This window comes from Frankliniella occidentalis, unplaced genomic scaffold (assembly GCF_000697945.3).
Source record: "Frankliniella occidentalis isolate FOCC.00 unplaced genomic scaffold, Focc_3.1 Scaffold1, whole genome shotgun sequence".
NCBI classification, from domain to species: Eukaryota; Metazoa; Arthropoda; class Insecta; order Thysanoptera; family Thripidae; genus Frankliniella; species Frankliniella occidentalis.
In genome coordinates this window covers 828507-852139 of record NW_026267131.1, presented here as the reverse complement: position 1 = coordinate 852139, position 23633 = coordinate 828507, and the positions used below count along the sequence as shown (strand labels likewise).

Genomic DNA, 23633 nt, shown 5'->3' with positions numbered 1-23633 from the left:
CCTATTTATTTTCAAATGTTATCAGGAAAAAGACTGCCAATATTCGACTTGAAAGTAGTAGAGCAAGGGGCACTGTGGCCAAAGAGCTAGCTAAAGGATCTAGCAAAGAAAAATCTAATGCCAAAATGAAATCATTCTCTGCTGCTGAAAAGCAAAAAATGCAGTCAAAGGCAGATGAAGAAAGTAAATATCGTAACTACTTTGAGTTTGGAATGAATGTCAAGTATATCAAACCACATCAGGTAATAACCACTACCATTCCTCAATGTTGAAGTTGGTTTATTTTATGAAGGCCTGTGATTTCAAATTCTGTACTTTATATTGGGTCAGGTACTAGCAATAAATCGAGGGGAAGCCCAGAAAGAGCTCTCAGTTCGGCTGGTTGTGCCTGAATTCGTTTTGGACAAGATGATATTATTTTGCAATAGACAATGGCTTTCTAAAGGGGTCCAGTATGACCTCAGAAGCACTCTTTTCAACGATAGTGTAAAAGATTCATACAGTCGCCTCATTCAGCCTCTTATTGTCAGGCAAGTTCGAGCAGAACTGAATCAGAATGCTGAGAGGGCCTCCATTGAAGTGTTTGCTGTGAACTTAAAAAAACTTCTGCTGATGCCACCTTTTAGAGGCCGTGTTGTACTTGGTATTGATCCAGGTACTGCAAGTCTCTACATTAAATTTTGTAACATTTTGCTCACCATAGAAATTACGGATAATATTTTTACCTATTTTGCAGGATTTCGAAATGGATGTAAGGTTGCTTTGATTGATTTAGCTGGTAATGTATTAGAGAAAGGTGTGTTTAATCTTAACTGTGGCAAAAGAACATGGGATTTAAGAGAAGATCCAAATGCTCTCTGGCTAAGAAAGATAATGTCAAGGCACCGGTAATAATATTTTCAATGAGATCTAAGGGACAAAGATGTTAAATTATAAATTGTTTTATTCACTTTTTCCCTACTTCCTTTCTTTCGATTGTAGGTGTGAGGTAATAGCCCTTGGAAATGGCACTGCATGTAGAGAGACAGAAGAATATTTAAGTGAGCTGTTCCAGACTGATTTCTTTAAACCTCTTGATGTCTCTTACACAATTGTTAGTGAGCAGGGTGCTAGTATTTACTCTTGCTCTAGTGAGGCAAAAGTTGAGTTCCCTGATTTGGAACCAAATATCATCAGTGCAGGTATCACTCTTCAAAGATTTAATTATGAAATTATCTAGAGTTTTTGTTCTAATCTTATGTATACTTTCAAGTTTCTATTGCAAGGAGGCTTCAGGATCCATTAGCAGAGTTGGTAAAAGTGGAGCCCAAACATTTAGGAGTTGGTATGTATCAACATGATTTATCAGAGAAGAAGCTCTCCAGTACTCTTGATGAAATAGTTGTGGAGTGTGTGAGTTTTGTTGGGGTGGATCTTAATACAGCTCCTCATTGTCTTCTCAGGTATTCAATCTCGCTGTAGGTTATATCTAACACATAGATAGGGTTTACATATTAAATTTGTCTAATCTCTTTTTTCTTTTCTTCTCCTTTTTTTTAAATCATTTCAGGCGTGTAGCTGGTCTCAACTCTAGCAGAGCTGAGAAGATTATAGAATATAGAAAAAAAAATGGTCCCTTTTTCTCTAGAGATGAGGTGAAAAAAGTTAAAGGCGTTGGAGAAAAATCTTTTGAACAGTGTGCAGGTTTCATAAGAATAATTCCCGAAACTATTGGACTTGAGTTAGTAGATTTCATGCTCTTCAGTATAATTTATCATTCATTAGCTGTTAAAATTCTAACAGAATAAGAACTGTAACATTGTGCTCACCTTTATTTCAGGACTGCTGCACGTAAATGTAATCCTTTGGACATGACTTGGATTCACCCAGAATCATATGGCTGTGCAAGCAGGTGAATCTTTTTGTTTTTCTTCTATCTACTGCTTACCTATTTCAATAATTGTCCCTTAAAAGTCCAGAGGGCCAAGCCCTGTGATGGAAAAATACATGGAGGTTTCCAAGAGATACCTAAACTTTTCCATAGCCTTTATGGATGACCCTCCCATGGTGTACAGCATTTTTCCTTTGATTTAATTTTATTTTTCCTTTTTAGGTTCCTGAGTTTTTGTCAAGTGAAGACAGAGACCATTGGAACTCCAGAGACTATCAGAGCCATTTCAAAGGCAATTTCTACCGCAGGGGGTATGTGTTTCTTGTGTCAGCTGTAACTTTAGAATTGCTGTAAATTTACAACAAATGCATTCCCACTATCTTTTAAAATGCTTATATACTTTCAGGTATTAAATCATTGGCTCAAAAGTTGGATTCAAGTGAACCATTAGTGAAACTTATTGCTGAGGGTCTACAGATGCCGCACAATCATGATTTCCGTTCCGAATTTGAAAAACCTTTGTTCAGAAAAGGCCTCACTTCCATTAATGAGTTGCACGGTGGTGACATACTGACAGGTTAGTAATGTTTTAAATAACAGGTTCTCAAATTTGAATTTTTCAATATCTTCAACTTAAAAAAAAATAAATAATAATAATTGTTTGTTTAGGGAGAATCACAAACACTACTCACTTCGGAGCTTTTGTTGACATTGGAGTAGGTCAAAATGGACTGATACACAATAGTGGGATGGGTGGGAAGCATCCTCAGTTTGGAGATAGAGTACAAGTGAAAGTACTTAATGTTGAACTGAACAGACAGAGGATTGGGCTTCAGCTCCTAGCAATCTTATAGGGTGAGTACACTGGATTTGCTAAGAAAAAGGCACTGTGTGTTTTCTAGTGACGCAGTACATCAGCACTTGTACAGATAATTTATTTTTTTACTGAGATAATTTTTTTATCTTTTGTCTTGGGAGCACATATATGTATTTTTTACATAAATAAAAAATGAACTTAGGAGTATCCATTCAAACTATACCAAACCTTCTCTCCATTTGGGTATTGCCCTGAAAAGAAAAGGGTCATTATTGGGCCTTCCTCTCCAATGTTACCATTTTGGTAAAAGTACCTACATCTTTGCCCTATCAGTAGAATATGCTATAGAAATTTGAGTTCAACTTACAATCGAGGCACATCTGCAATATACAGAGACATCTGGTTGCCTTGAAATTTTTTACTTCCGTCTTCTGACAAACTACGGCGGACCCTATTCTTCCATACAGCAGTTGGTCGTAGTAGGCGTGCAGGATCCCTTTCTGCATGGACTTTTGTTTGTGAGGTGCAACGCTCACGAGAAATTGCAGAAAATCTTTGCATGCGAGACTGTCTTCTTAACATATATAATTTGTCTTGTTCCCTAAACAATCAAATTTATACTTAAATCGAGGGTACTCACTTTGAGTTTTTGTAACACAGATACATCTAAGTAATATTACCAAAGCTCTTTTAGAGGTATGTGTTTTGTAACTATATGCACTCCATCTGGTTCTGTAGATTTTTCCTTATTTATCATTTTCCGCTGCTCTTTATGTTTCATATCAATCATTTTGCGCTGCTGCTCCTGAGGACGGACATAAAATGTGCTGTTAAGTAATATACATTGCCTATGGAGCAAGTGTGATTTCAAACCATCAGACTCACAAAATAGGCAACTTTTTTCCTCCATAACTCATCTTCTTGTTTTTTCTTTTCTTGAAGATCTCGTATTTGTTCCTCACGCAATTTTTCCTGCTTTTCCTTTAAATCATACAACAAGAGTGTTATATTTTTTTAAATATGCATTTATACATATAATACTCTGATTACTCCTACTATAATAACAATATATCTACAATAATGTTGTTTGCAATACTCACCTTCCACTTCTTAATTTTCTCTTTAATTGAAGGATCGCGTTGGATTGGGGCTTGAAAGTTTTGAGCAGCTGAGGTTTCTGCGTAATCTGAAGTATCTTCAATCACGTCACATTTTTTCTTATGAGAAGCTTGTTTATCTCGCCACTCTTTCAGCGCCCTACGCTGAGCATCTTTCAGAGTCAAATAGTCATGGTACCAGGTTTCATGCTGAGCTATTTCCTCTGGAGTCTTGTCTGCAAAGTATGTCATATACATAAAATTTAACTGCTGTTCATTGATTATGTACCAATTTTGTAAGCTATACAGGAGAACTTTACCTGGCATGAAATCTAAAAGAGCTGTTGTCATTTGGTCTAAGCCTTTGTACTTCTGCAAAAAACGTGTGAAAAGCAAATGATCCTTTGTGTCCCATCCTCCATTGTGACCCCCATTGTTTTGCAAAAATTGGTGAAACTCATGCACATCCTGGACATGTAGTACAGACAAATACAAATCTTAACAGTTATTCAAGGCAAACCAAGTCAAGATATCACAGGAATTGTGTCTTTATATCTACTTACGGGATGCACACTATCATTTGTTTGTGTGCACACACGGGACTTAGCTTTGACTCGAACTGCAGTAGAATAGGAGTTTTCAGACTGAGTTGTTGTTGTGTTTGACATCTCATTTAAACGCTGGTGAAGTGAATCAATCGAATGTTGCAGGTCCTTTTCTTCTTCTTTAAGAACCTGTATTCTGGTTAAATAGTGCCTTGTAAAAGCAGGGTTGTAGACCCTAATGGCAATTTTAAATACTGATAACTTACTGCTCTACCAAGAGGCCCTTGAATGATGTTACATTTTCCTCAATGCTTGTCAGTTGACCTCTAAAGTACTCAGTATCTAAAAAAAAATAAAGTAATCCAAAATTTAACAGTAATTCCATTGTTTGAAACAACAAAACAAGTAGAAAATTACCATGATTTTCAATGAAATGCTCATTTTTGATATTGTGTTTCAACTTTTGGATTACCATTACAATAGCTAATAATGACTTTTTTAGGTTTTGTGCTTCCCTTTTCCTGCAGGAAAGTTTAATAAACATTTAACTGTTGTCATATAGATGAATAACAATGAAGATTGCAAATATATCTCACCTTTCTACCTCTGATTCAGAGTGAACACTTTTGAGACTTTCTATGCACTTTTTGTCAACATATTTTAATCCACATAGGAGTGATGAGTAAGCTCGTTCAAAGACTTCTTGCTGTACTGTCAAGTTTGTTTCAACCCTCTGCACTTGATTTGGCTTCATGGTAAAATAAGAATAACTATATTGAAATAAGAAAAGAAACTCTGTTCAGCCTGAAAGAATTTGTTTCAACTTCATATCAGTTTCTCTATGTTAAAAATCAAATACTTTTTTTGACCCAGCAGCTCTCCAAACCAGTTATTGTGGGTACTACCTCTTGGCACTACTCTACTTAACGCCACTACATCAGTTTGTTCAGCAGCACAGCGCGGTGGAGGGGGGCATCGGCAGGAAGGGTGACCAGCCAACCATGACAACATGACGCCTCGGGGTTCGGGGTGGTTGTTGGGGTGGTTCTAGAAGAAGAGGCGCGTTTGTTCGGAGGGCTACGCACTGCCGTCTTCAAAAGGCTCCGCAGCCCTTGTACACAACAATATGTAATATACCCGACCTTACCTCCAGCTCGACGTGCGTAAGTGTCGTAAGGTATGGCCTTCCCCTTCGCGTAATAATTTGAATTGCCCGCCGGTAAGCTCACTTTAACTGTTCGCCGATAGATGGCGATTCCATGTTGAGGTGCACCTTGTTTTGCTCGCGGATCATCCGCATACCCAGATAATTTGTATACTGTGTGGTGTTTCTTGGAAACCTGTACCGTCCTTGTCTGGGGGAGCATTATGTTCAATGATTGTCTAGAGAGAACATAGCTGCTGACACCCATTATTAAATTAGCGCATCCAATCTTGTGATTCGGGTGCAATTTTTGGAAGCCCCTTTACTTTATAGGGGGCAAAGTTGCAAACTCAAATTCCTGCATAATGAAATGAACATAAACAAACATGATTTTATTACCTGCAAATTTATTATACCATATAATGCACAATTGATACAAGTGTACTTGCATTATAAATCCTGACAAATCGACAAATACACATTGTTAGTAGTAATACAGAAACCCTACACCACAAGAGCTGGAAATACAAGAGTCATCACTGAAATTCTTCACTAGAAGTTTTTAGTTGCCTGTCCTATATCACATGAATTACAATTCAGTGCCTGAGTCAAATTGCAGAATAAGTTAAAATTTAGTTCTATGGGAAAATTCACTCACTTTTCTAAAATTATTTAACTAAATAGCAATAGCTTGCTTAATAGTAAAAAAATTTGGCATTTTGTTTATGACTAGCATTTCAAATATAATGTCCCAGTTATTTCTTCCTTATAATTTGGAAGATGTGAGACAAAAAATATGGAGGAGGTTTGAGAGGAGATTGGTATGTAAACCTCCAAAACACTCTGCAATCCCAATGAAATAAGTAATAAAAAAAAACATAGAGAGATTTAAAGCTTCTCATGGCCCTATGATATTCACCAGAATATATATCTTTTCATTACCAATCATTCACTTCTTCCGAACAGTAAGATGAGAATTGCGAAGAAGCAACTTGAAAACAAATGCTACTATTTGCTCATAAGTCATGAACATAAGAGCAGCAGTCAATATGGTTTGAATTACTTTTGCTTCCATTCCCTTATACAATCCTTGAAAACCATATTTTCTGAATGAAAAGGAAGGTGAAAATGAATTAAATACAGAATAAATAACTACCAATCTCCGTAAAATCCTCAGTGAAAGAAATAGATTAAAAATATTACCTGATAATGTATGCTGTCAACTCTAAAGTGCCAGCATCTTGTCTGAGATCAGGATACTTATGTCCATGCTAAAATATAAACATACTCTCATTGAACATTTTTTTTAAAAAGTTGTGTGAATATGTTAGAAACAGACATTATAAAACTCACCCTCATCTTTGTTTGTACAAGCTGCAATGGATAAGTGAGAAATGTGGCTATGGCTTTTGCTGTGGCTCCAACAGCAAAGAATGTCATGGGAGATACCTCACTGGGTTTGCGCCCCTCTAGAATGTGTCTTTTTAGGGTTTCATAAACCATAAAATGGATTGCTGGGTTGGAAACCAATATCAGAGAAGGCACAGTTCCACTCCACAATCGAGAAACTCCTTCTGTTTTTATAATTTTGCAAAGGCCATCTGGAGGACAGACACAAATTTTTGTGAGTAATACTCCTAGTTTGACACATAGAATGTCTCAAAAGAAATCCTCAGTTTCATTGAGAATATTTACCCCAAAGTCCTTGATACTCAGGTTTCTGGTTTTTTCCATGCCCAACACCTGACATTTTTAGTCTTGTGTTTACTACCCATAGTGGAGTTGTTGAAAGAACATTGATCACACCTTTAAAGATGAAAACGATTTAGTGCACTTTGTTCACTATGAAAGATATCAATAGAGGAGCTATAAGAAAAATACCTGCAATTGATGCTAGAAGCAAGTCTTTGGCTGCACTTTGATTTGATGATGATCCTGTCACAGACTTAAGGCCATGAAAGGAGTAGAAATAAACAAAATTCGATGCGCATATACTCTGCAGAACAGGCACTGCTCCTCGATATAAAGTCTCACTGAAAATAAAAATTAACTGCTCAGTCTAATTCTACAATGTAATAGACTCAAAAGAATTTTGTCGAATAAACTAGGAAGGTAAAAAACAACGACTTACAATCCTTCTTCATTGATAAGGTCCTTCAAAACAGCTAATGTGTTCTTGGCTTTCCTCCCCTCTTCCACTGAAACAAATTTACAGTAAGACACAATTTTGAAATGGCCCTCTCTTATCCCAAGAACAACATGATGCTGACTTGAAACTCCACACTTACGTTGTAATCGTGAGCGCACTGTATCCAGTGGGTAAAAAACTGTCATACCCACAACACTACCCTGTCATCAGCAAAAGTAAAAAATAAAAATGAGAACATGTTAAACTTAATCAAATACCAAAATTTCCATTGCACAAGCACACTTTGATAATCCTTACCGTGGCACCAGCGATGGCATGGACAAGATTCTCATAGCTGAACAGTCCTTTTTGAGGGGCCATAGTTACTGCAAATAAGAAAATTTTTACAAATAAGAATTTACATAATTTAGTTTTAGTTATTAACTTAGTTAAGCAGGGCTGGACGTTTCTTTCAAGCAATGTTTGAACTGTGGAGGGGTTTGGAAAGCAAAGTCTCTCGCCAGGAAGGCAGGTAAGCTGCCTTGTCACGCTAGATCTCACGAGGGTTCAAAGTTCTATGGCCAAATCATTATACTTAACAGTTCATTGGCATTGGCAAAAATGTACAAGCAGTCAACAAAATCTGACTAAATTGTGCTGACTCACCTGCAACGATAAAACCGTTTAGGAGGTTATAGCAACTATGAAAAGCTTGTCAGAGGAACGTTTCCTGTTCAAATCTTCGTCTTTCAAGCCATTCTTGTTTACTGTTTCTATTAACGCCGACGCCGAAGCCAAAGAGCGGTGTTGACACCCTCGAACAGCCGACACGGCGTCAGCCGACACTCCTACTCTCCCCCACCCCCTAGACATCCTTGATGTTTGGTGAGGCTCCTGGGATGGTGGAGATAGGAGAGGGGGAAACAAAGCAAGAGAGGACTAACATTCGTTGACTATTTTTCTCAAGCCTGCACGTTGATTTCTATTATCAAATGTCCTCACGATGAAACGTAATAGAAAATGCGGGAAAGAGTACGAAACTGATTTGGTTGCATACACGTTTGTGGGGCGTTGACTATGAACTATGGAGTGAAGGGAGGAAGGGGGAAGGACTGCAAAGAGGACTAAAGAGGACCAAGCAAAAAGGAACGCGGGTCCTAGATTAGAGGCTCTTGCACATTGTTCCCAACAGGGCAACACAGTGCTCGGTTACAGCACTCAACCTACCGTGATTAGAAAGCATGAAACTGGAATGAATTACCATTGATCTTGCGTTGAAATTAGAATAACGTCACCTCATTCAAACGGTATGCACTATGGTCAGCCATCTACCTCACCGAAATATGTCTACACGGTTGCCTCTCATGCACGTAAAAATGGTGGAATCATTTGAAAAACGCAATTTGAGGAGCAACTAACTACCTTCCCCTTACCCTGCAAGCAAGTTGCACACAGCAGAATGCACAAACCGAAGAAGTCCTCTCTACTTTGTGGAAGAAGGGACGCGGCCAAGCGTCGCAGCAGCTGCAACAGGCGCAGGTAGCACATAATGGAACCTGTTCTTGTGTCTTTGTGAAGCCAACAACCAGCGAGCCAGAGGGTGGTCTGCGCTCGCGGCTCGATCCCCTTCATCGCACGCACTTGCTGCCCCCGTTTTGCCGCGGGCCATATGCGACGGCTGATAACACTAGCATTATGCTGTGCGTGGGGGATAACTTCCCGAGTCAAAGAAAAGGTCTGTGAAAAATTTGCAGGTCGTCGGTGGCGTGCATCATTTATCAAATCAGGTGTAAATGTTTCGCAGACAACTCCCCGATAAGATGCAGACACTTTGCAGACAATTCGCTGCTCATTGGCAAACGACTCATAGACCACCCGCAGACAAACCGCAGACCATTTGGTCTGCGGATTGTCTGAAAACGAACCGCGTATGGTTTGAGGAGTGTCTGCGGGGGTACGGGCGTGCGAAACCATGGCTAAACCATCGGCAGACAATCTGCAATAGCTCAAAGAAATCGAAAACAGTCGAAGCGGCTGCTGCCGCCGCCGGCCAGTACCGAACCCCAGACCCGCGCGTGGAAGTCTGAGTGCTTGCCCGCTTGGCCAGAGAGAGCGCACTCCGGACGGACTGTGGTGTTAGGGTCTGCTTTCGGAACAGAGCAGTGCCCACTCACGCGCCTGGAGACACAGCCCGCCGGATCTGACCCCCACACCACAGTCCGTCCGGAGTGCGCTCTCTCTGGCCAAGCGGGCAAGCACTCAGACTTCCACGCGCGGGTCTGGGGTTCGGTACTGGCCGGCGGCGGCAGCAGCCGCTTCGACTGTTTTCGATTTCTTTGAGCTATTGCAGATTGTCTGCCGATGGTTTAGCCATGGTTTCGCACGCCCGTACCCCCGCAGACACTCCTCAAACCATACGCGGTTCGTTTTCAGACAATCCGCAGACCAAATGGTCTGCGGTTTGTCTGCGGGTGGTCTATGAGTCGTTTGCCAATGAGCAGCGAATTGTCTGCAAAGTGTCTGCATCTTATCGGGGAGTTGTCTGCGAAACATTTACACCTGATTTGATAAATGATGCACGCCACCGACGACCTGCAAATTTTTCACAGACCTTTTCTTTGACTCGGGTTGCAGACACGAGGTCAACAAGTCAAGTCGAGAACGTGCTTTGAGTCTATGAGGCCAGACATCACAAGTTGACGTTTTTTCAGGGGTACCTATACTTGCGGGTTTAAATACCAGAGAATATAACGCCTTTAAAGACCAATGATATTTATTATTCAGAAAACTGTACAGGGAATTCCAGTTAACATAATATTTCTGTTTTTCTCATGATTGTTATTGATTTACCAAAACTCTCACATTTTGTTTTTCTCTAAAAGAAAATACATTCAAAAAACTAGCAGGTGGAGTACTGTGCAAGATTTGAAGCCTCCGGATGAATATGCCAAGTCTGGTCAGTAGGCAGTAGAATGCTGTGGCAAGGATCTAAGGGATAATTTAGAGGTGGGAGTTCATGGTGTGTATGATGTTGGTGGTGTTGATGTTGATTTACACACAAATTCGCTGGTGCTTCATAAACACTGTACATATCAGTCATAGTACTGATATCAGCTTGACTAGTTTTAGGATCCAAAATATGAGCCTGAGAATAACTATCAACAGATTTCACATGAGAAACTGTGCCATGAGCATGATGCAGTAAACTTTCTGAATATACATTGCTGTGCTCAGTCATTGTGCCTATATCAGCCTGTGTGGTGAATAGGGAATTGTGCTCAAGGCCTGTGATGAGAGTCATAACAGGCTGGTGCTGAGAAGAAGGTTCACTGGATGTTATACTCATGAGCATTGAACTATGATGATTATTTAAGTCTGCATGTGATGTGGTGCTCATATCCATGACAGTATCCGTCTCATAAGACATTGGCTCCACCAACTCAAACTGGGGAAGCTGAAGTGACATGACATGAGCGCCTGGGGGTGGTGTGGTGTATACCAGTTGCGCTTTTGGGTCAGAGTAACTCAAACCATCATAGGCAACCTGAAAAAGAGATAAAATAAATTTAATAAAGGGTCATTTGAAAGCATTGAGATATTTCATAGTAAATTTGATCTTACCGGTAGGCTGTAGGGATCGACATGCTGATCAGCTATTGGAAGATCAGATACAGACATCGCCACCACTTGATCGTCTTCGTTAACTGAAATTAACTGAACTCTTGTCTCATCATGTTGAACAGGAGTTACTGGCTCATCTACATATTGTTCCTGAGCTTCTACAATATCAATTCTTTCAGTTCTATGCTTTTTATCTTTGTTGAGCTTCTTTGCTTTTGTTGGTTTGGGTTTTTCCATAAGATTACCACTGGAATCTTTGACAAGGCGCTGCACAATTCTGCTTGCTGTCACAGTTTTATGAGCTGCCTCTTGATGGCGACGCAAGTGAGACATAAATTTGTAAGCTTGCTTACAGTGGCAAACATATTTGCGGTCATCAGAATGGGAGCGTTGGTGTCTTCTAAGATCATTTTTTCTCTTAAATAACTTGTGGCACACATTACATTCAACATTCCTCTCATCAGAATGAACGAACAAATTATGATCTTTCAAATTACTTAGAGCCTAGACATAAAAAGAAAATCAATCCAGTTAGTAGCTAGAAAGAGATCAAAGAAAAAAATTATGTTGTGTATGTACTTGAAATCAATTTTACCTGAAAGGAAGCACCACACTGATCACAAACAAATTGTTGTTCTTGTGAAGTGTGTAATGCACGGTGACGTCTCATATTCACCTCCTTGTTAGTTTTATGGTTGCAAAAGTTGCAGCTAAAAACTTGCTCATTGTGAACACCTTTTAAATGTTTGGCCAACAAACTAGGAGACCGAAATTGCTTTCCACACTGATCACAAATTAAGCTGGACTCAGTCCCATTTTCCACCACAACTCCATGCTGACTGCGCATATGGCTAAGACAAATTTTTTTGGTTGAAAATGTTTTGTGGCAGTATTTGCATGAAATGGAATTTGGAGCTGCAATTGAAACATTTATTCGGTTAGGACAGCAAAAAGGTTGTGCAGGCAGCACAATATCAATGAGACCGAGCAGAACGATATTGTATTGAAGTTCTGAACTTACGTTTATGAACATGACTATGGTCTCGGAGTTCAGCAGATGTGTGAAATCGTTCCTCACACTTATCACATGCAAAGTCTACACTAAGTCCTTCAACTTGATGTCCATCTTTTCTATGTTCTAGAACACGTGCTTTAGTGGGAAGGACTTGATCACAAGTGATACATTTGTATTTAGATGTCTCATGGCTCTGTAAAAATAAGAGAAAATGCATGTGATACACTAGTACAAATAAATATTTGCTGTTGTCAGTAACATCTCAATATACTGTAACATGCTTACAGCCATGTGGACAAGGTACTGCTGCCTCCGGGTGAAGCTTTCTGAGCACTCTCCACATGCCCATTGCTTATGAGTTTCTGAGTGAGACCGGAATTCATCCTCCCCTTCACAGAATGCCCCACATGTAATACAAACTAATTGCCCCTCAGAAGTGTGACGAAGCTAGAAATGATTGATGTGTTATAAATAATAGTAAGTAAAAGCAACAGTTATGGCTATGTAAATGATCAACAAATTGACTTTGGAGCTGTGAAGGTATTTACCTGAAGATGACGATGCAATGTTGATCTTTTCACAAATCGTCTTTCACAACCCTGAACAGAGCAAGTAAATGCGGCATCTGCAAGCATGACTACATTATGAGCATCAGCCATGTGAACAACAAGGTTTTTCCTATTCGTGAACAAAGCGGGACACATTTGGCAATTGTTTCGATTATGTCCTTCCACATGGTTGTTAAAGTGTGTGCGGCATGAGAAAACCTGAAATAGATATGTAACAATTTAGAAGAAGGAAACACACAATATAAATGATAACTAAATGTAAGAAAAAGAGATACAAACTTCTTCACACTGTGGGCAAACCAGACTTTGGCTTGTGCAAAAATCCTCAAAATGGAATTTTAAAGCTGATAAACAATTGAAACTCCTTCGACAAGCTCGACAAGATATTGGAGTCAGCACATGACGATCAAGGTGAGCTAGCATAGCCCGTCTACTTTTTAACTTGGCTCCGCATTCCACACAAGAAATAAGAGAACCCTTTTCTTTTGAAACATCTTCTTGGTCTTGAGTGGAAATTATATCAGGAGAATATGTGGGAATGGCCAGACGTTCTGAGCTTTGAAGGATTTTAGTGCTTGATACCACTGTTTCTCTGACATTTTCGCAATGTGAGTGAATTTCTTTCATGTAATTCCCACTTTGCAAAGGTACTGAGGTACTACATTCTGTACTTTGGGGAGGCTCCAAAGACTTAGGGCTACTGTCTTTTCGAGTACTATGGTTTTCACTCTTGCTGTAGTTGATTACGTTGGCTCGTTCATTTCTACTTATGACTGACACTTGAATTGAAGAGGAAGTGGATGGAACGGGTTTTACCTCCTGCAGGATAAATAAAAAATTTGAGATCACAGATAAGCTGTAAGAATAGGAAATGCGAATTTGAACACTTACCTTTATTGGGCTCAACTTAGGTTCCACAACTTCTTTAGGTGGATTTACCTTGGGCAAACCTTCCTTAGACGACGTTGAACTTTCTGGCCGGGCCATAAGGTTTGCTATATCAGTTTCTGGCAAACAAGATTAGATTTATAAAATAATAATAATACAGAATGATAAAAGAAAGTACATGAAAATAATGATTATCAATTACAGAAAAACAATGACATACGGTTCAGTCCCAATTTATGAACACCAAGAACGTTGACACAGTTTTGAAGGTACCCATATGCTTCGGTTCTCTCTGTAGATTCCAGTTTAGAAATTGTATCAAGCATACAGCCCACCTGAAACCAAGCAAGCTCAGTAAATGCACTGACAGGGAGGTGAAGGAATTCTGAAATTCTCTAAAGTAAAATAAATGCATGTTTCAGGAAAAAAACTATTAAAACAAATAGAAAAAGTTGGCGTACAGCCTATAGAATGTGTACACAAGGAAAATTATAAAGAGTGACTGCTATATTTCGTTCCCATTGCCTCTAAACAAGTAAGAAGGTCAAGAGCAGATTTATAAATTTTAACGAACCTTCTTCTTAAAAGCTGACAAAGACATTGGCTTTTTGCGAGGCTTCGCTGGCATTTTCATATATCTTCCAAGAACCCGCATTTTGGAGTGTTTTGAGGAGATTAAAGGTCAAAAAACAATCACACTAAAAGAAGGAGATTTTCTGACAGCTGGATGATGGAGGTTAGGGTTGACGAGTTGTAACTGGTCGAGCTATGCCAGATTCGATCTATCGAAAGCAAGTGCGCGAATTTCAAAATAAACTCTTCGGCAGGTACCAATTCAACCAAGAATTCAACAAAGAATTCAACTGCTTTGCATCAGATAATGAGAGGGGTGAAAAAGTGTAGGGAATAAAATCCGAATGTGTGTTCATATATGTATAATTTCATAAAGTAGATTTTATATACACTAAGAGGCAATAATTGGCCTTCATATTCAAATTGATTCTGAGATGTACTGTACAGAACAGTTCATGAAGCTTTACGTTCACTGTCAACTATCACATTTCATATAATATTTTAAACTATGAAATCTTAAGTAAAACATTCAAGTGTTGGGTAAATCTTGGAGAAGAAGTACACCACATGACAAAAGGGTACAGTTGCTTAAGTGCCCAGCAATAAAAGAGCTATTAACATGTCACAGATACTTCTGATTTCATCTCCCTAGGTCAGATATTTAAAAGAACTATTACAATGCAATAAAAACCAGGACACAGGGTGGAAATTTGCCCTTGTGATACACTTAGCATGACAGTGACTTTCTCCTCATGACGTTTTTAACGAAACTGTAGGCAAATCCTGTGGTTTAGATCAAACTTAGGTGTCAATTAACAGAAGTTTAAGAAATGGGATGGAGAATCCTTGAGCCAAGTTTTGGACTTCACACATTATTAAAAAAATGAATTAAGGCCGTTTTTCTTCTATTATAACAGAAATTCCCTATAACTCTTCAAATTGGCTCAAAAAAACTCAGCAATAAAATAATTAGACTAGTTTTTATAGGAAAATGAGAAGCCTATTCTATACAATGAAGACACCCGATTAAAGCTGTTGTAACCATTCCAGAACAATATTAAAAAGTTGCAATGCAGTAAAGGACTGTTTCCTAGCACACAGTGCATCACATAAATTATAGAAACATTGAAGAATCATAACAGAGCTAAAAAAAAACAACACTGAACCAAAAGAGCCAGATATTTGTAACCAAGGGACAAGTGCTGCTACTTCCACCAAATATTTACAAGCAAAGAAGCTAGTAAAAGATTCACTATACTAGACCCAGAGAAGACCTAGATTAACACCCTTATATTGAGTTCTATTTCATACATTTAGGCATATAATAAATGAAATTCATAGCAAATCAGAAACATTTCTTATCACTGTTACAAAATCCCCAATATCACGTACAAAAAATGATTATTTTAAAACAGGAATACACAGATGTAATAATACCAGGTAAAACTTAAAAAAAAAAAAAAAAAAAGAGAACGAAAAACTCAAACTAAAACATTTCAACATAACATTCTTAAACTTTGGTTTAATTCTTCTATTCCTGAATAAGCTACTAGGTTAATAAAATTTCAACATGTTCTGTTGACAAATGGAAGGATTGTTACTAAAGGTAAGCACCATACACAAAAACGCAGAAGCTAAAAAGCTAAACCACATAAATCCTCCACTGTCATTACACACAATTTTCTTCCGTTACATGATGGCTTTCTTTTTTAAATTTGAGACAATACACAAACCACATATCAAACAACAAAATTAACACATACAAACTGGATTTGACTAAGAAAAAGATCAACACTCAAGTGAAGATTTCAATATGAATAAAAAAAAAACACTAACCTGTCTCCCATCATTTTGATTGAACTCTTCAATTCCTCCCATTCTCATAATTATATTATTATCATTAAATACGCTGTGAATGTGCTGGCAAATAGATATTCCAATCATCAAAAAAACATCTTAAGGCTAAATAATAACAAACCGGTGTGAATGATGACCACAAGCACACTCCCACAATATTTTGCAAGAGACAGGTTAGCCATACTCACATTTTTCAACATAAATATCGCTTTGTTCCATGAAACAAAATGTATAACAAGCTTGTAACACTAACTTCAACAATTGAAGAGACTCATTATCCAAAAAAATTTATCATGCGCTCCTACATAACAGCCTAGTCAGACAGGCAAATAGCTTAATTTCTTCTAATGAAATGTATGCTTTTAAAAAAATTCTTTTAGATGCAATTAAATTACTTTAACATAATTCTAATACAAAATCATAAAAACATTCGCATATTGCACACATGAAAAGAATAATGATTCAGCGCATGCCACGGTGCCAAAGCAGAGAAGTCTATACAAAATTATCCATCATAAGTCTATACATAACAGATGGGCTACTTAACTTAGTTTCACCACAAAAGCAAATCCAAAATTGAGCTATTGCACTGTGAAACACACTCCAATAAAAAGTAATGATTGTGCACTCAATAATAAAAACAAGAAACATCTTATTTTCAACAGATAAAATTGTTGTAGGACAACTATCATGATTTCGGCAAGAATTTCTTTAAAAAAAAAAAGGTAACTGAAGTTGCACTTGCCATCAGAACTGTGACTGTCAGCAAATGCGTGGACCAGAGAGAAGATAAAGGCAAGATTTCAATGAATAAATCACAAAGGTGTTCCTATACAATCACGGATACTTGAACACGGAAATTTGACTGAAATGTAGCCACAGCTCTGATGGATTGAGGAATAAACCCATGCACATTGCTACCTCATGCGTGTTTGCTTAGACTTAACATGAAAAGTGACAACAGCGTTTAAATTAATCATAAAGGCTTCAAAATACTCATAAAAATCAGAACCATGCAAGTTGAAAGTGGTCTAATTTAAGAGTCAAGTCTTAATGTGCCAAGTACCAATATAAGGTACCTACAACCAATTTCAAAATATTATTTTACTAAAACAATGCCACTGGTTAAAAATGACATCCCTTGCAGTCCATCAATCATTGCATCATAATTGATAAGTACCAGTCTGTTATTCCTTGTCAGCTATGCCAATGTCAATTAACTAAATTTATCATGCCAAAAACTCTTACAAAACAAGAACTTCTTAATTTGCAAATGTTGGGAAAAGTAGGACATGGAACATCTTTGGCATGCAGTACCGTATTTACAGTACAAGCACTACTTTCAGCTATAGAAGAGAAAAAAAGATTGCTATCCTCCTTGTTAAGTGCTAATTAAAGATACAGATAATTAATTAAACTTTAGCTGTTCCTAAGCACTGACTGCATTTTATTTTAAAGACATCTACTGTACTGCAACTGGGCCACAGGAAATAATAAGTTAATGCTATTACCTTCCCTAACATTACAGGTCAGAAGAGCAACCGATATGTTTTTCCCCAGACAAGTTTTAAGAGAGGTTATGGATGGATAGCTTCTTGACAGCTCTAAACTGCCTCAGTCATTTGCAGATTACCATTGAAAATGTTAAAATTAAGATTAGATTATTCTTAAGACACACATAGATTTGAACATACTTAGAAATACACTAACTATTGTAGACTCTTGATCTGACAAGGTGCAAGATAGGCTCAATTACATTAGTGACATGTTTAATTTACTTTAATATGTAAATACGGCATGCAGTTTCATAGATGTCCGCTAAGGTCAAACTATTCATACTCGCTTTAAATGACAGTTGTACAAATTTAATATTTGCTTTACAGGTGGAGGTGTATCATCATGTTTGCTTGATAATACTGCAAGCGATCACAAAACTTAAGGTGGTTGCTGAGAACGCAGTGCTGCCAAATTGGCAGGTTTTAACATTTCTAATAAATATTGCTGCCGCAATTCTACAGGCAACGAGTCTTTATTTGACAACACTCCTGCAAACTCCTTTGGCAAAGGGAGGGGTAACTGCACACCAGCAGTACCTGTTGATGAGGATTTCCATGAGCTTACAGACTGCTGGGTTGATGGTGCCTGAGGATTCAGCATATCCAGAAGGTACTGGCGTTGAAGGTCTGCGGCCACTGGCCCCTTGGATCCTGCTGACATGACCTGTGACAGAAAAGGACAACATTGAATATACAGTCAATCTCTTTACATAGAAGAAAGGAAATTCCAAGGTACTAACCTCAGAGAAGAGATCTGCAGGGACCGCAGAGGAGGCCGAGTGGCCGAGCGACCCTCATGTTTTCCAGTTATTCATACTATGAGCACTGTGATGGTTGCTATGGCGAGACGAAGGGGATGCAGCAGCTGGAGGAATCATCTCCATGAGGTACTGTCTCTGCAATGCCTCAGCTTGACGTTGGAATTCCGCCAGATTTGCAGCTGCAGCTGCAGAACCCTTTCCACCAGCTGCACTTGCAGCCTGAGCCTGGGCCATTGCCAATTGGTATTGATACAATGTGAATTGAAGCATCTGGGCAGACAGCTGGTGCTGACTCAAGCCACCAACACCTCCAATACCACGAAGCAGTTGCTGCTGAAGAGCAGCTGCTGCCGCAGCTTGCTGATGGCTGCTGTACTTGCTGTTCTCCTGGGCCAACTTTGAAAGAGGAGGAGTTCGCGGGGTATTGTTGTTTGATGGAGGGGTTGGAACATGACGGGAAGGTGGAAGAGACTGTGCTACAGGTTTGGAAGCTGGTGAAGGGGTGTGGGACGCAGAGTGAGATGAATGAGATGTGTGGGACGAGGAGTGGGAAGAGGTGTGAGATGACGAGTGGGATGCAGAGTGGGATGTGGTGTGGGATGCAGAGTGGGATGTTGAGTGGGAGGAGGCATGAGATGAAGTATGATGTGAATCTGGTTGAGGTGAAGCACTACTAGATTGGGCCAACCTCTGCTCAATTTCTTGCTCTTGTTGGAGTGCCTTGACAAATGCGGTTTTTAAGCGGTTGGTGTGCTCAGCTTTCAGGGCCTTCTTGACATTGGTTGTCACACACGATTCACATATAACCTTGGGCTCTTTGCCTGAAAGAAAATGTGAGGTAAGTAAGGCTTGTAAAATCAAATTACATTCATTAAGAAAATAAAAGCACAAAGGTTCACCTTTGGAAGAGCTTTTCTCCCACTTCCAAACTGGTGTGAAGTTAGTGCTACATTGGCTGCAGCGGAAAGGTTCAGGAGGGAGAGGGGTCTTGTTGTCCTTAGTGATGAAATCTACCACATGCTCCAAGCCCAGTAGATACACAAAGTCTGTATTAGATGGGTTGGGAATGAAGTGCATTTCTGGCGGTGGAGGCTTTGGCGGTGGTATCTGTAGCAGAGAAAATTCAAATATTATGTTGATATATATTTTTAACATACTAGCCTATTACGTATACAATTGTAAAACAACATGTACCTGAAGTAATGTTTTCTCCAACTGCTTGCGCAAGGCGAGTTTAGCAGCAGCCTGACGTTGAGCTGGAGTTTGATTGTCATCAACTCTGCTTCGATCCTGTTAAATAAATGAAAATATAAGATGTATCAAGTGTAAGAGAAAAGATACAGAATGATTATGAATACATGGGATCAATCAGTGTGTTAAAAGATGCAACAGACAACAATAACTAATGAACAAGATCTAGACTTGTTTGTTGTATTAACTATTGTGGCTACGAACATACCTGCTCTTGTGATTGAGTACTGACACTCTTTTCACTTCCAAGCAGCTTGCACACAACACACAAATAAGGAGCCATAGTGGAAGGGACTTATAGACTATAAAAATTAATTGAGAAGCTTTTAATAATTACCGGTTGAGGAGTAACCACAGGAGAGTGATGATCCTTGCTAAGCCTGTCATTCACAGCATAATTCACTCCACCATGACCGGATCTTCCACTGTGCTGGTTGCTTCCCCCTATGATGAAAGAAAACCAATATACATAACATGTTTACAGGATCATGGTTCGCAAGAGGTACCCACATAAGTGTTACAACTCACCTCTGGACATGTTGGTAGGAGTTAATGTAGTATTAGGAGGTAAAATCGGAGTCGTTGAAGGCCTGTTGCTAAGTAGCGGGGGTGGAAGGCTGCTTCGTGGGGGTGGCTGTAACACAATGTAAATTAATAAGGACTTGAGCGTTAACTGGCGTTATGGTATAGAGCTCAGTGAAATGTCAAATGAGTCACTTACAACTCCTCTGTTTACAGGAAGTGGAACGTTGGGAGCGGGTTGCTTGTGGTGATTTCTTGAAAGAGAATGGGCTTGGGTTGTGTTCATATGAGATTGCGAATGTGCAGCAGCAGGAAGGCGGTCTATTGTAGTTCCTGGTCCAAGTGTTGACGTAGTTGGTTTCACCATTCCTGGCAAAACTTTGGTACCTGCTGGGGGTGGCCCGGTTGGGGTAACAGTGGTTTGAGACAGGCCTGATGTGGGAGGGACTGCTATATTCTCTTTCATTTGCTGTGATTGACGAAGTTTTTTGAGAAGGACCAATTTCATTTCTTCATTCCTCAGCTCTTCCCTTAGTTTGCGTAACATTCTTTCTCGCTCTTCCACTTCTGCTGGTGAAAGTTCCTAGAAAGATTACATAAGTTTAGATTTTGAAAATTCAAGATGAAATCAAATTTCGATAAATGAAATAATTTAGAATATCTTACTTTAATGGGCAAAAGAGGAGGCATTTCCCCAATATCACTTGAATCACTTTCATATCCATTAGTAAAGCCATTTAGTTTTGGTTCCTCATCAGACAGGACTATTACATCAGGGCTTTCGACATAATTGCGGGGCTCAAGTCTTGGACGTAAGCTCCGTCTAGAAGGGTACTGGCTGTCTAAGTCTCGCCTGAGTAAACTTCGGCTTGCTGGAGGTTCCATCGTTCCTGGTTCTGAGGGAGGTGCCACAGCAGGGGCAGCTGTTGGGGTTACAGAAGCTGTCCCCAAGCTAGGTGAAGAAGCTGTAGATCTTGGAGAGTTGGTCACAGCTTGCACAGTGAGAGGTAAGCCACTGAGTTGTAGTGGAAGTTGAAGCGGGAGGGGGACAACAACTGGAGCATTGTTAGATGGCTTTGAAAGATCCAAAGTACCATCACCAGAAGCATCCCGTCGTGCTGGACGACTACTGTAAATTTAAGAATGAAATGTTAAATTTTTAGCTTTACAGTCAAAATACTGGAATAAAAAAAATCAATTACGATATGGTCAAATACCTTGCGCTAAGGTCTATAACAGTATCATCATCCACATCCATTTTTTCCATGGCACCTGACCTAGCCAGGCTGCTAAATATTAATATTTTCTGAAATACAAAAAAAAAATAAAAATATGTTAAGTTAAGAACAAGACCAAGTAAGGAGAGGATCTACATAACATTAAACAAGAAAATAATAGAAGGGGCCATTATCAGATTATTTTTTTTTAAAGTTACATGATCTTTAAGGGTACTTGGATGTAGGAATTTTAAAAAACAACCCACAAAAGTGAAATAAGATGGATAGTTTGATTAAATTAACTAACACCCACAGTTAGCTACAGCAAATGAGAAAACCTACTGAATGCTAATTAGCACTCAAACATCCCACTGTGTTTACAGCAACTAGTTTGGATTAGTTTGATTACCGTTTCTGAATCTAATTACGATAAACATCACAGTATATTCCAAATAAGAGGCTGATTCAAATAAGAACAGATGAATTGCACTTAATGGGTTATGTTTTCATCCCTAAGTTTACACACAGGCTTCCCCGACGCACACAAACACACGAGATACGCGGCAATGCAGACGAATTTTAACCTAAAAATTGAGACACCCGCTCAGGTTTTCATGATAGGTGAAGGCACAGATTAAAGTCGTGTGAAATTCGGAAGTCCGCGACGTCGGGTTAGGAAAACATTTGGGCAGCCATGTCGGATGTGGTCATTAGCAAGTGCCTGGGTGGCTCCGAGCGACTAGCCGCTCGACTAGCGCCCACGAAAAGGAGAAAGCAGACTCCGCTCCCCGGCACTCGCAAATACCACCCCGGCAAATAACATACACGAATCAACACAATTTTCAGTCGGATTTCAGCCCGCACGTAAAATAATGAGTGGTTTTCACCTCCTCACGCGACCGTCGCGCACGGGAAAGGGGTCTCTAGGCTGGCCACTGTACGCGGTCCAGTTTACGCGATCACTGACGGCCAGCGGTCTTTGAACTCGACTTGCCTTTTTTTCACGATAACGTTCGCGGCGGGCGCAAATCTACATGGAGAGGGCAACAGGGACGTGGGGGCTGCAACGCACCTTCGACAAGGGCTTAACTCCATCGACGGTTTTTATCCGGCACCGGTAAATGACACCCACACCACACAGCTTGCGGCGGCGGCGGCAGCGGCGGCGGCGCTAGCGCAGAGGCAGTAGTGAGGGACCTAACCGTGCGGCGGCGGCGGTGGCCGCCGACTCCACTCGTACCCGTAGGTTACAGGACAATTAATGAGGAGACGATGAGTCCTGCGGTTTGACATGAGGGCCCCAAAACGACCGACCCGGTCATGTATCACACGGCTAGGTGTTGGAAAAATCTTACGAAATCGACAAGGCACCCCGCAACTAGGGAAGGCGCCAGGGAAATAAGTGCTAATTGCAAGGGCCTTGCGCGGTGATAGGCTTCTGCCCCTCCGCGTTCATTGAGGGCGGTCACTGATATCCGGGAGAAAAGTACCGATTCTACTCATTACGGGAAAGAAATCGACGAAACAGACAAAAGAGGAGAGAGGGGGTGTTTGCAATAAAACCTAAGGACAATACCTGCGGTCAATCAAAGGACAGCGCAGTTTGGTGTGTAGGGCATCATGACAGTCGAACTCAAGTCACGGTTCAAGGAAGGAAAATCACTGTCGGCTCGAATGTTGTCACACAAGGGACTCCGCTTGGGGCCGAGTGATCTGATCTGGAGGAATTCACTGACGCTGATGATAGCAAACCTTGGGGCGCAGGCGATTTTCACCAGCTTCACGACCTTAAAAATACACAAACCTCCCGAGGAGAGGTGTGAATCCTCCACTATGCAAAAATTACTATGTTTACGCCGTAGAACGCTGGCTCGGGCCAGCGCTAGCCCGGGCTGGCGGCGATGCGTTTACCCCGTGTGGGCCAGCTGATGAAAAAGAGCGCGGTTTTCAAATCTCGACGATCAAACCAAGTATTTTAAGGTAAAATACTTCTCCCGGTACACGGTTTGCAAATCAGCGGGTGTAAAATATTTAACTCTTTACTACTCACATCATTTATCTTTAGGATATATGTGATAGCAACAATTTTTGAAATATTTACAGTATCTTAGATATATCAAGGTATATTGAAGAGGATAGTGAGAATTGAAGCTCTGGGTCGAATAGGGGAATTGTTTCCTGTTGGGGTACGAAAGCCACACC

The 23633-nt window shown here is 39.9% G+C and overlaps 5 protein-coding genes and 1 non-coding gene across 20 annotated transcripts in view; 2 read left to right on the top strand and 4 right to left on the bottom strand.

Annotated features, from left to right (window-relative positions):
- The window catches only part of LOC113213404 (S1 RNA-binding domain-containing protein 1), a 16236-nt gene extending 10368 nt beyond the window's left edge, over positions 1 to 5868 (top strand). The window contains exons 6-16 of one of the 4 annotated variants that reach the window (XM_052272592.1): positions 26 to 242; positions 331 to 655; positions 737 to 887; positions 982 to 1181; positions 1253 to 1442; positions 1550 to 1720; positions 1820 to 1891; positions 2093 to 2181; positions 2277 to 2447; positions 2540 to 2725; positions 5271 to 5868. In XM_052272592.1, the coding sequence (XP_052128552.1) occupies positions 26 to 242; positions 331 to 655; positions 737 to 887; positions 982 to 1181; positions 1253 to 1442; positions 1550 to 1720; positions 1820 to 1891; positions 2093 to 2181; positions 2277 to 2447; positions 2540 to 2724 (1771 nt within the window). In that variant the 3' untranslated portion in view covers position 2725; positions 5271 to 5868. Of the gene's footprint in view, positions 1 to 25; positions 243 to 330; positions 656 to 736; positions 888 to 981; positions 1182 to 1252; positions 1443 to 1549; positions 1721 to 1819; positions 1892 to 2092; positions 2182 to 2276; positions 2448 to 2539; positions 2895 to 3819; positions 4135 to 5205 lie in introns of those variants that run through there. The other 3 variants (XM_052272555.1, XM_026432457.2, XM_052272471.1) reach the window with 3 other exon arrangements.
- LOC113213405 (coiled-coil domain-containing protein 112-like) lies at positions 2764 to 5356 on the bottom strand. 2 transcript variants are annotated; one of them, XM_052273099.1, is made up of 11 exons: positions 5235 to 5356; positions 4926 to 5133; positions 4747 to 4850; positions 4596 to 4671; positions 4348 to 4525; positions 4105 to 4252; positions 3788 to 4020; positions 3573 to 3668; positions 3368 to 3492; positions 3055 to 3288; positions 2764 to 2938 (listed from the first exon to the last, which is right to left on the bottom strand). In XM_052273099.1, the coding sequence occupies exons 2-11, from the start codon at positions 5081 to 5083 to the stop codon at positions 2905 to 2907; spliced, it is 1386 nt and encodes a 461-aa protein (XP_052129059.1). In that variant the 5' UTR covers positions 5084 to 5133; positions 5235 to 5356; the 3' UTR covers positions 2764 to 2904. The 2 variants fall into 2 exon arrangements, with proteins under 2 accessions (XP_052129059.1, XP_052129019.1); XM_052273059.1 differs by having other exon boundaries at positions 4926 to 5099; positions 5189 to 5340.
- Positions 5674 to 5791, top strand: LOC113213565 (U4atac minor spliceosomal RNA). The gene has a single exon (XR_003303768.1). It is a non-coding gene; the product is annotated as a U4atac minor spliceosomal RNA (small nuclear RNA).
- Positions 5861 to 8474, bottom strand: LOC113213406 (peroxisomal membrane protein PMP34). The gene is made up of 9 exons (XM_026432463.2): positions 8268 to 8474; positions 7920 to 7987; positions 7762 to 7822; positions 7605 to 7671; positions 7355 to 7506; positions 7169 to 7279; positions 6827 to 7074; positions 6677 to 6744; positions 5861 to 6579 (listed from the first exon to the last, which is right to left on the bottom strand). The coding sequence occupies exons 2-9, from the start codon at positions 7980 to 7982 to the stop codon at positions 6423 to 6425; spliced, it is 927 nt and encodes a 308-aa protein (XP_026288248.1). The 5' UTR covers positions 7983 to 7987; positions 8268 to 8474; the 3' UTR covers positions 5861 to 6422.
- A 1882-nt stretch (positions 8475 to 10356) lies between these two features.
- On the bottom strand, positions 10357 to 14455 carry LOC113213506 (zinc finger protein 271). Of its 2 annotated transcripts, none has more exons than XM_026432597.2 (10): positions 14269 to 14455; positions 13915 to 14029; positions 13698 to 13813; positions 13086 to 13625; positions 12786 to 13004; positions 12523 to 12684; positions 12244 to 12430; positions 11818 to 12137; positions 11223 to 11726; positions 10357 to 11145 (listed from the first exon to the last, which is right to left on the bottom strand). In XM_026432597.2, the coding sequence occupies exons 1-10, from the start codon at positions 14347 to 14349 to the stop codon at positions 10501 to 10503; spliced, it is 2889 nt and encodes a 962-aa protein (XP_026288382.1). In that variant the 5' UTR covers positions 14350 to 14455; the 3' UTR covers positions 10357 to 10500. The 2 variants fall into 2 exon arrangements, with proteins under 2 accessions (XP_026288382.1, XP_052128351.1); XM_052272391.1 differs by lacking the exon at positions 14269 to 14455 and adding an exon at positions 14156 to 14176.
- Positions 14456 to 14614: 159 nt separating this feature from the next.
- On the bottom strand, positions 14615 to 23273 carry LOC113213429 (transcriptional repressor p66-alpha). 10 transcript variants are annotated; one of them, XM_026432498.2, is made up of 11 exons: positions 23008 to 23273; positions 21432 to 21520; positions 20881 to 21343; positions 20414 to 20797; positions 20221 to 20326; positions 20030 to 20136; positions 19901 to 19945; positions 19636 to 19731; positions 19341 to 19548; positions 18421 to 19262; positions 14615 to 18344 (listed from the first exon to the last, which is right to left on the bottom strand). In XM_026432498.2, the coding sequence occupies exons 2-10, from the start codon at positions 21479 to 21481 to the stop codon at positions 18475 to 18477; spliced, it is 2247 nt and encodes a 748-aa protein (XP_026288283.1). In that variant the 5' UTR covers positions 21482 to 21520; positions 23008 to 23273; the 3' UTR covers positions 14615 to 18344; positions 18421 to 18474. The 10 variants fall into 10 exon arrangements, with proteins under 10 accessions (XP_026288283.1, XP_026288285.1, XP_052128863.1 ...); XM_026432500.2 differs by having other exon boundaries at positions 23184 to 23273; XM_052272903.1 differs by having other exon boundaries at positions 23236 to 23254.
- Positions 23274 to 23633: the final 360 nt, after the last annotated feature.

Excerpts from the sequence above, each read along its gene's own strand:
- LOC113213506 (XM_026432597.2), bottom strand. The coding sequence starts at position 14,349 with ATGCGGGTTCTTGGAAGATATATGAAAATGCCAGCGAAGCCTCGCAAA. Across the intron at positions 13,814-13,914 it reads TCATAAATTGGGACTGAACC|AAACTGATATAGCAAACCTT; the intron begins GTATGTCATTGT and ends CTTGTTTGCCAG. Across the intron at positions 13,005-13,085 it reads TTTGCCCACAGTGTGAAGAA|GTTTTCTCATGCCGCACACA; the intron begins GTTTGTATCTCT and ends TATCTATTTCAG.
- LOC113213429 (XM_026432498.2), bottom strand. The coding sequence starts at position 21,481 with ATGGAAAAAATGGATGTGGATGATGATACTGTTATAGACCTTAGCGCA. Across the intron at positions 19,549-19,635 it reads TGGAGAAAACATTACTTCAG|ATACCACCGCCAAAGCCTCC; the intron begins GTACATGTTGTT and ends TCTCTGCTACAG. Across the intron at positions 19,263-19,340 it reads GGAGAAAAGCTCTTCCAAAG|GCAAAGAGCCCAAGGTTATA; the intron begins GTGAACCTTTGT and ends ATTTTCTTTCAG.
- LOC113213406 (XM_026432463.2), bottom strand. The coding sequence starts at position 7,982 with ATGGCCCCTCAAAAAGGACTGTTCAGCTATGAGAATCTTGTCCATGCC. Across the intron at positions 6,745-6,826 it reads TTGTACAAACAAAGATGAGG|CATGGACATAAGTATCCTGA; the intron begins GTGAGTTTTATA and ends TTTATATTTTAG. Across the intron at positions 6,580-6,676 it reads TTGACAGCATACATTATCAG|AAAATATGGTTTTCAAGGAT; the intron begins GTAATATTTTTA and ends CTTTTCATTCAG.
- LOC113213405 (XM_052273059.1), bottom strand. The coding sequence starts at position 5,340 with ATGTTGTCATGGTTGGCTGGTCACCCTTCCTGCCGATGCCCCCCTCCA. Across the intron at positions 5,100-5,188 it reads GAGCTGCTGGGTCAAAAAAA|TTATTCTTATTTTACCATGA; the intron begins GTATTTGATTTT and ends ATTTCAATATAG. Across the intron at positions 3,669-3,787 it reads AGAAAATTAAGAAGTGGAAG|GAAAAGCAGGAAAAATTGCG; the intron begins GTGAGTATTGCA and ends TATGATTTAAAG.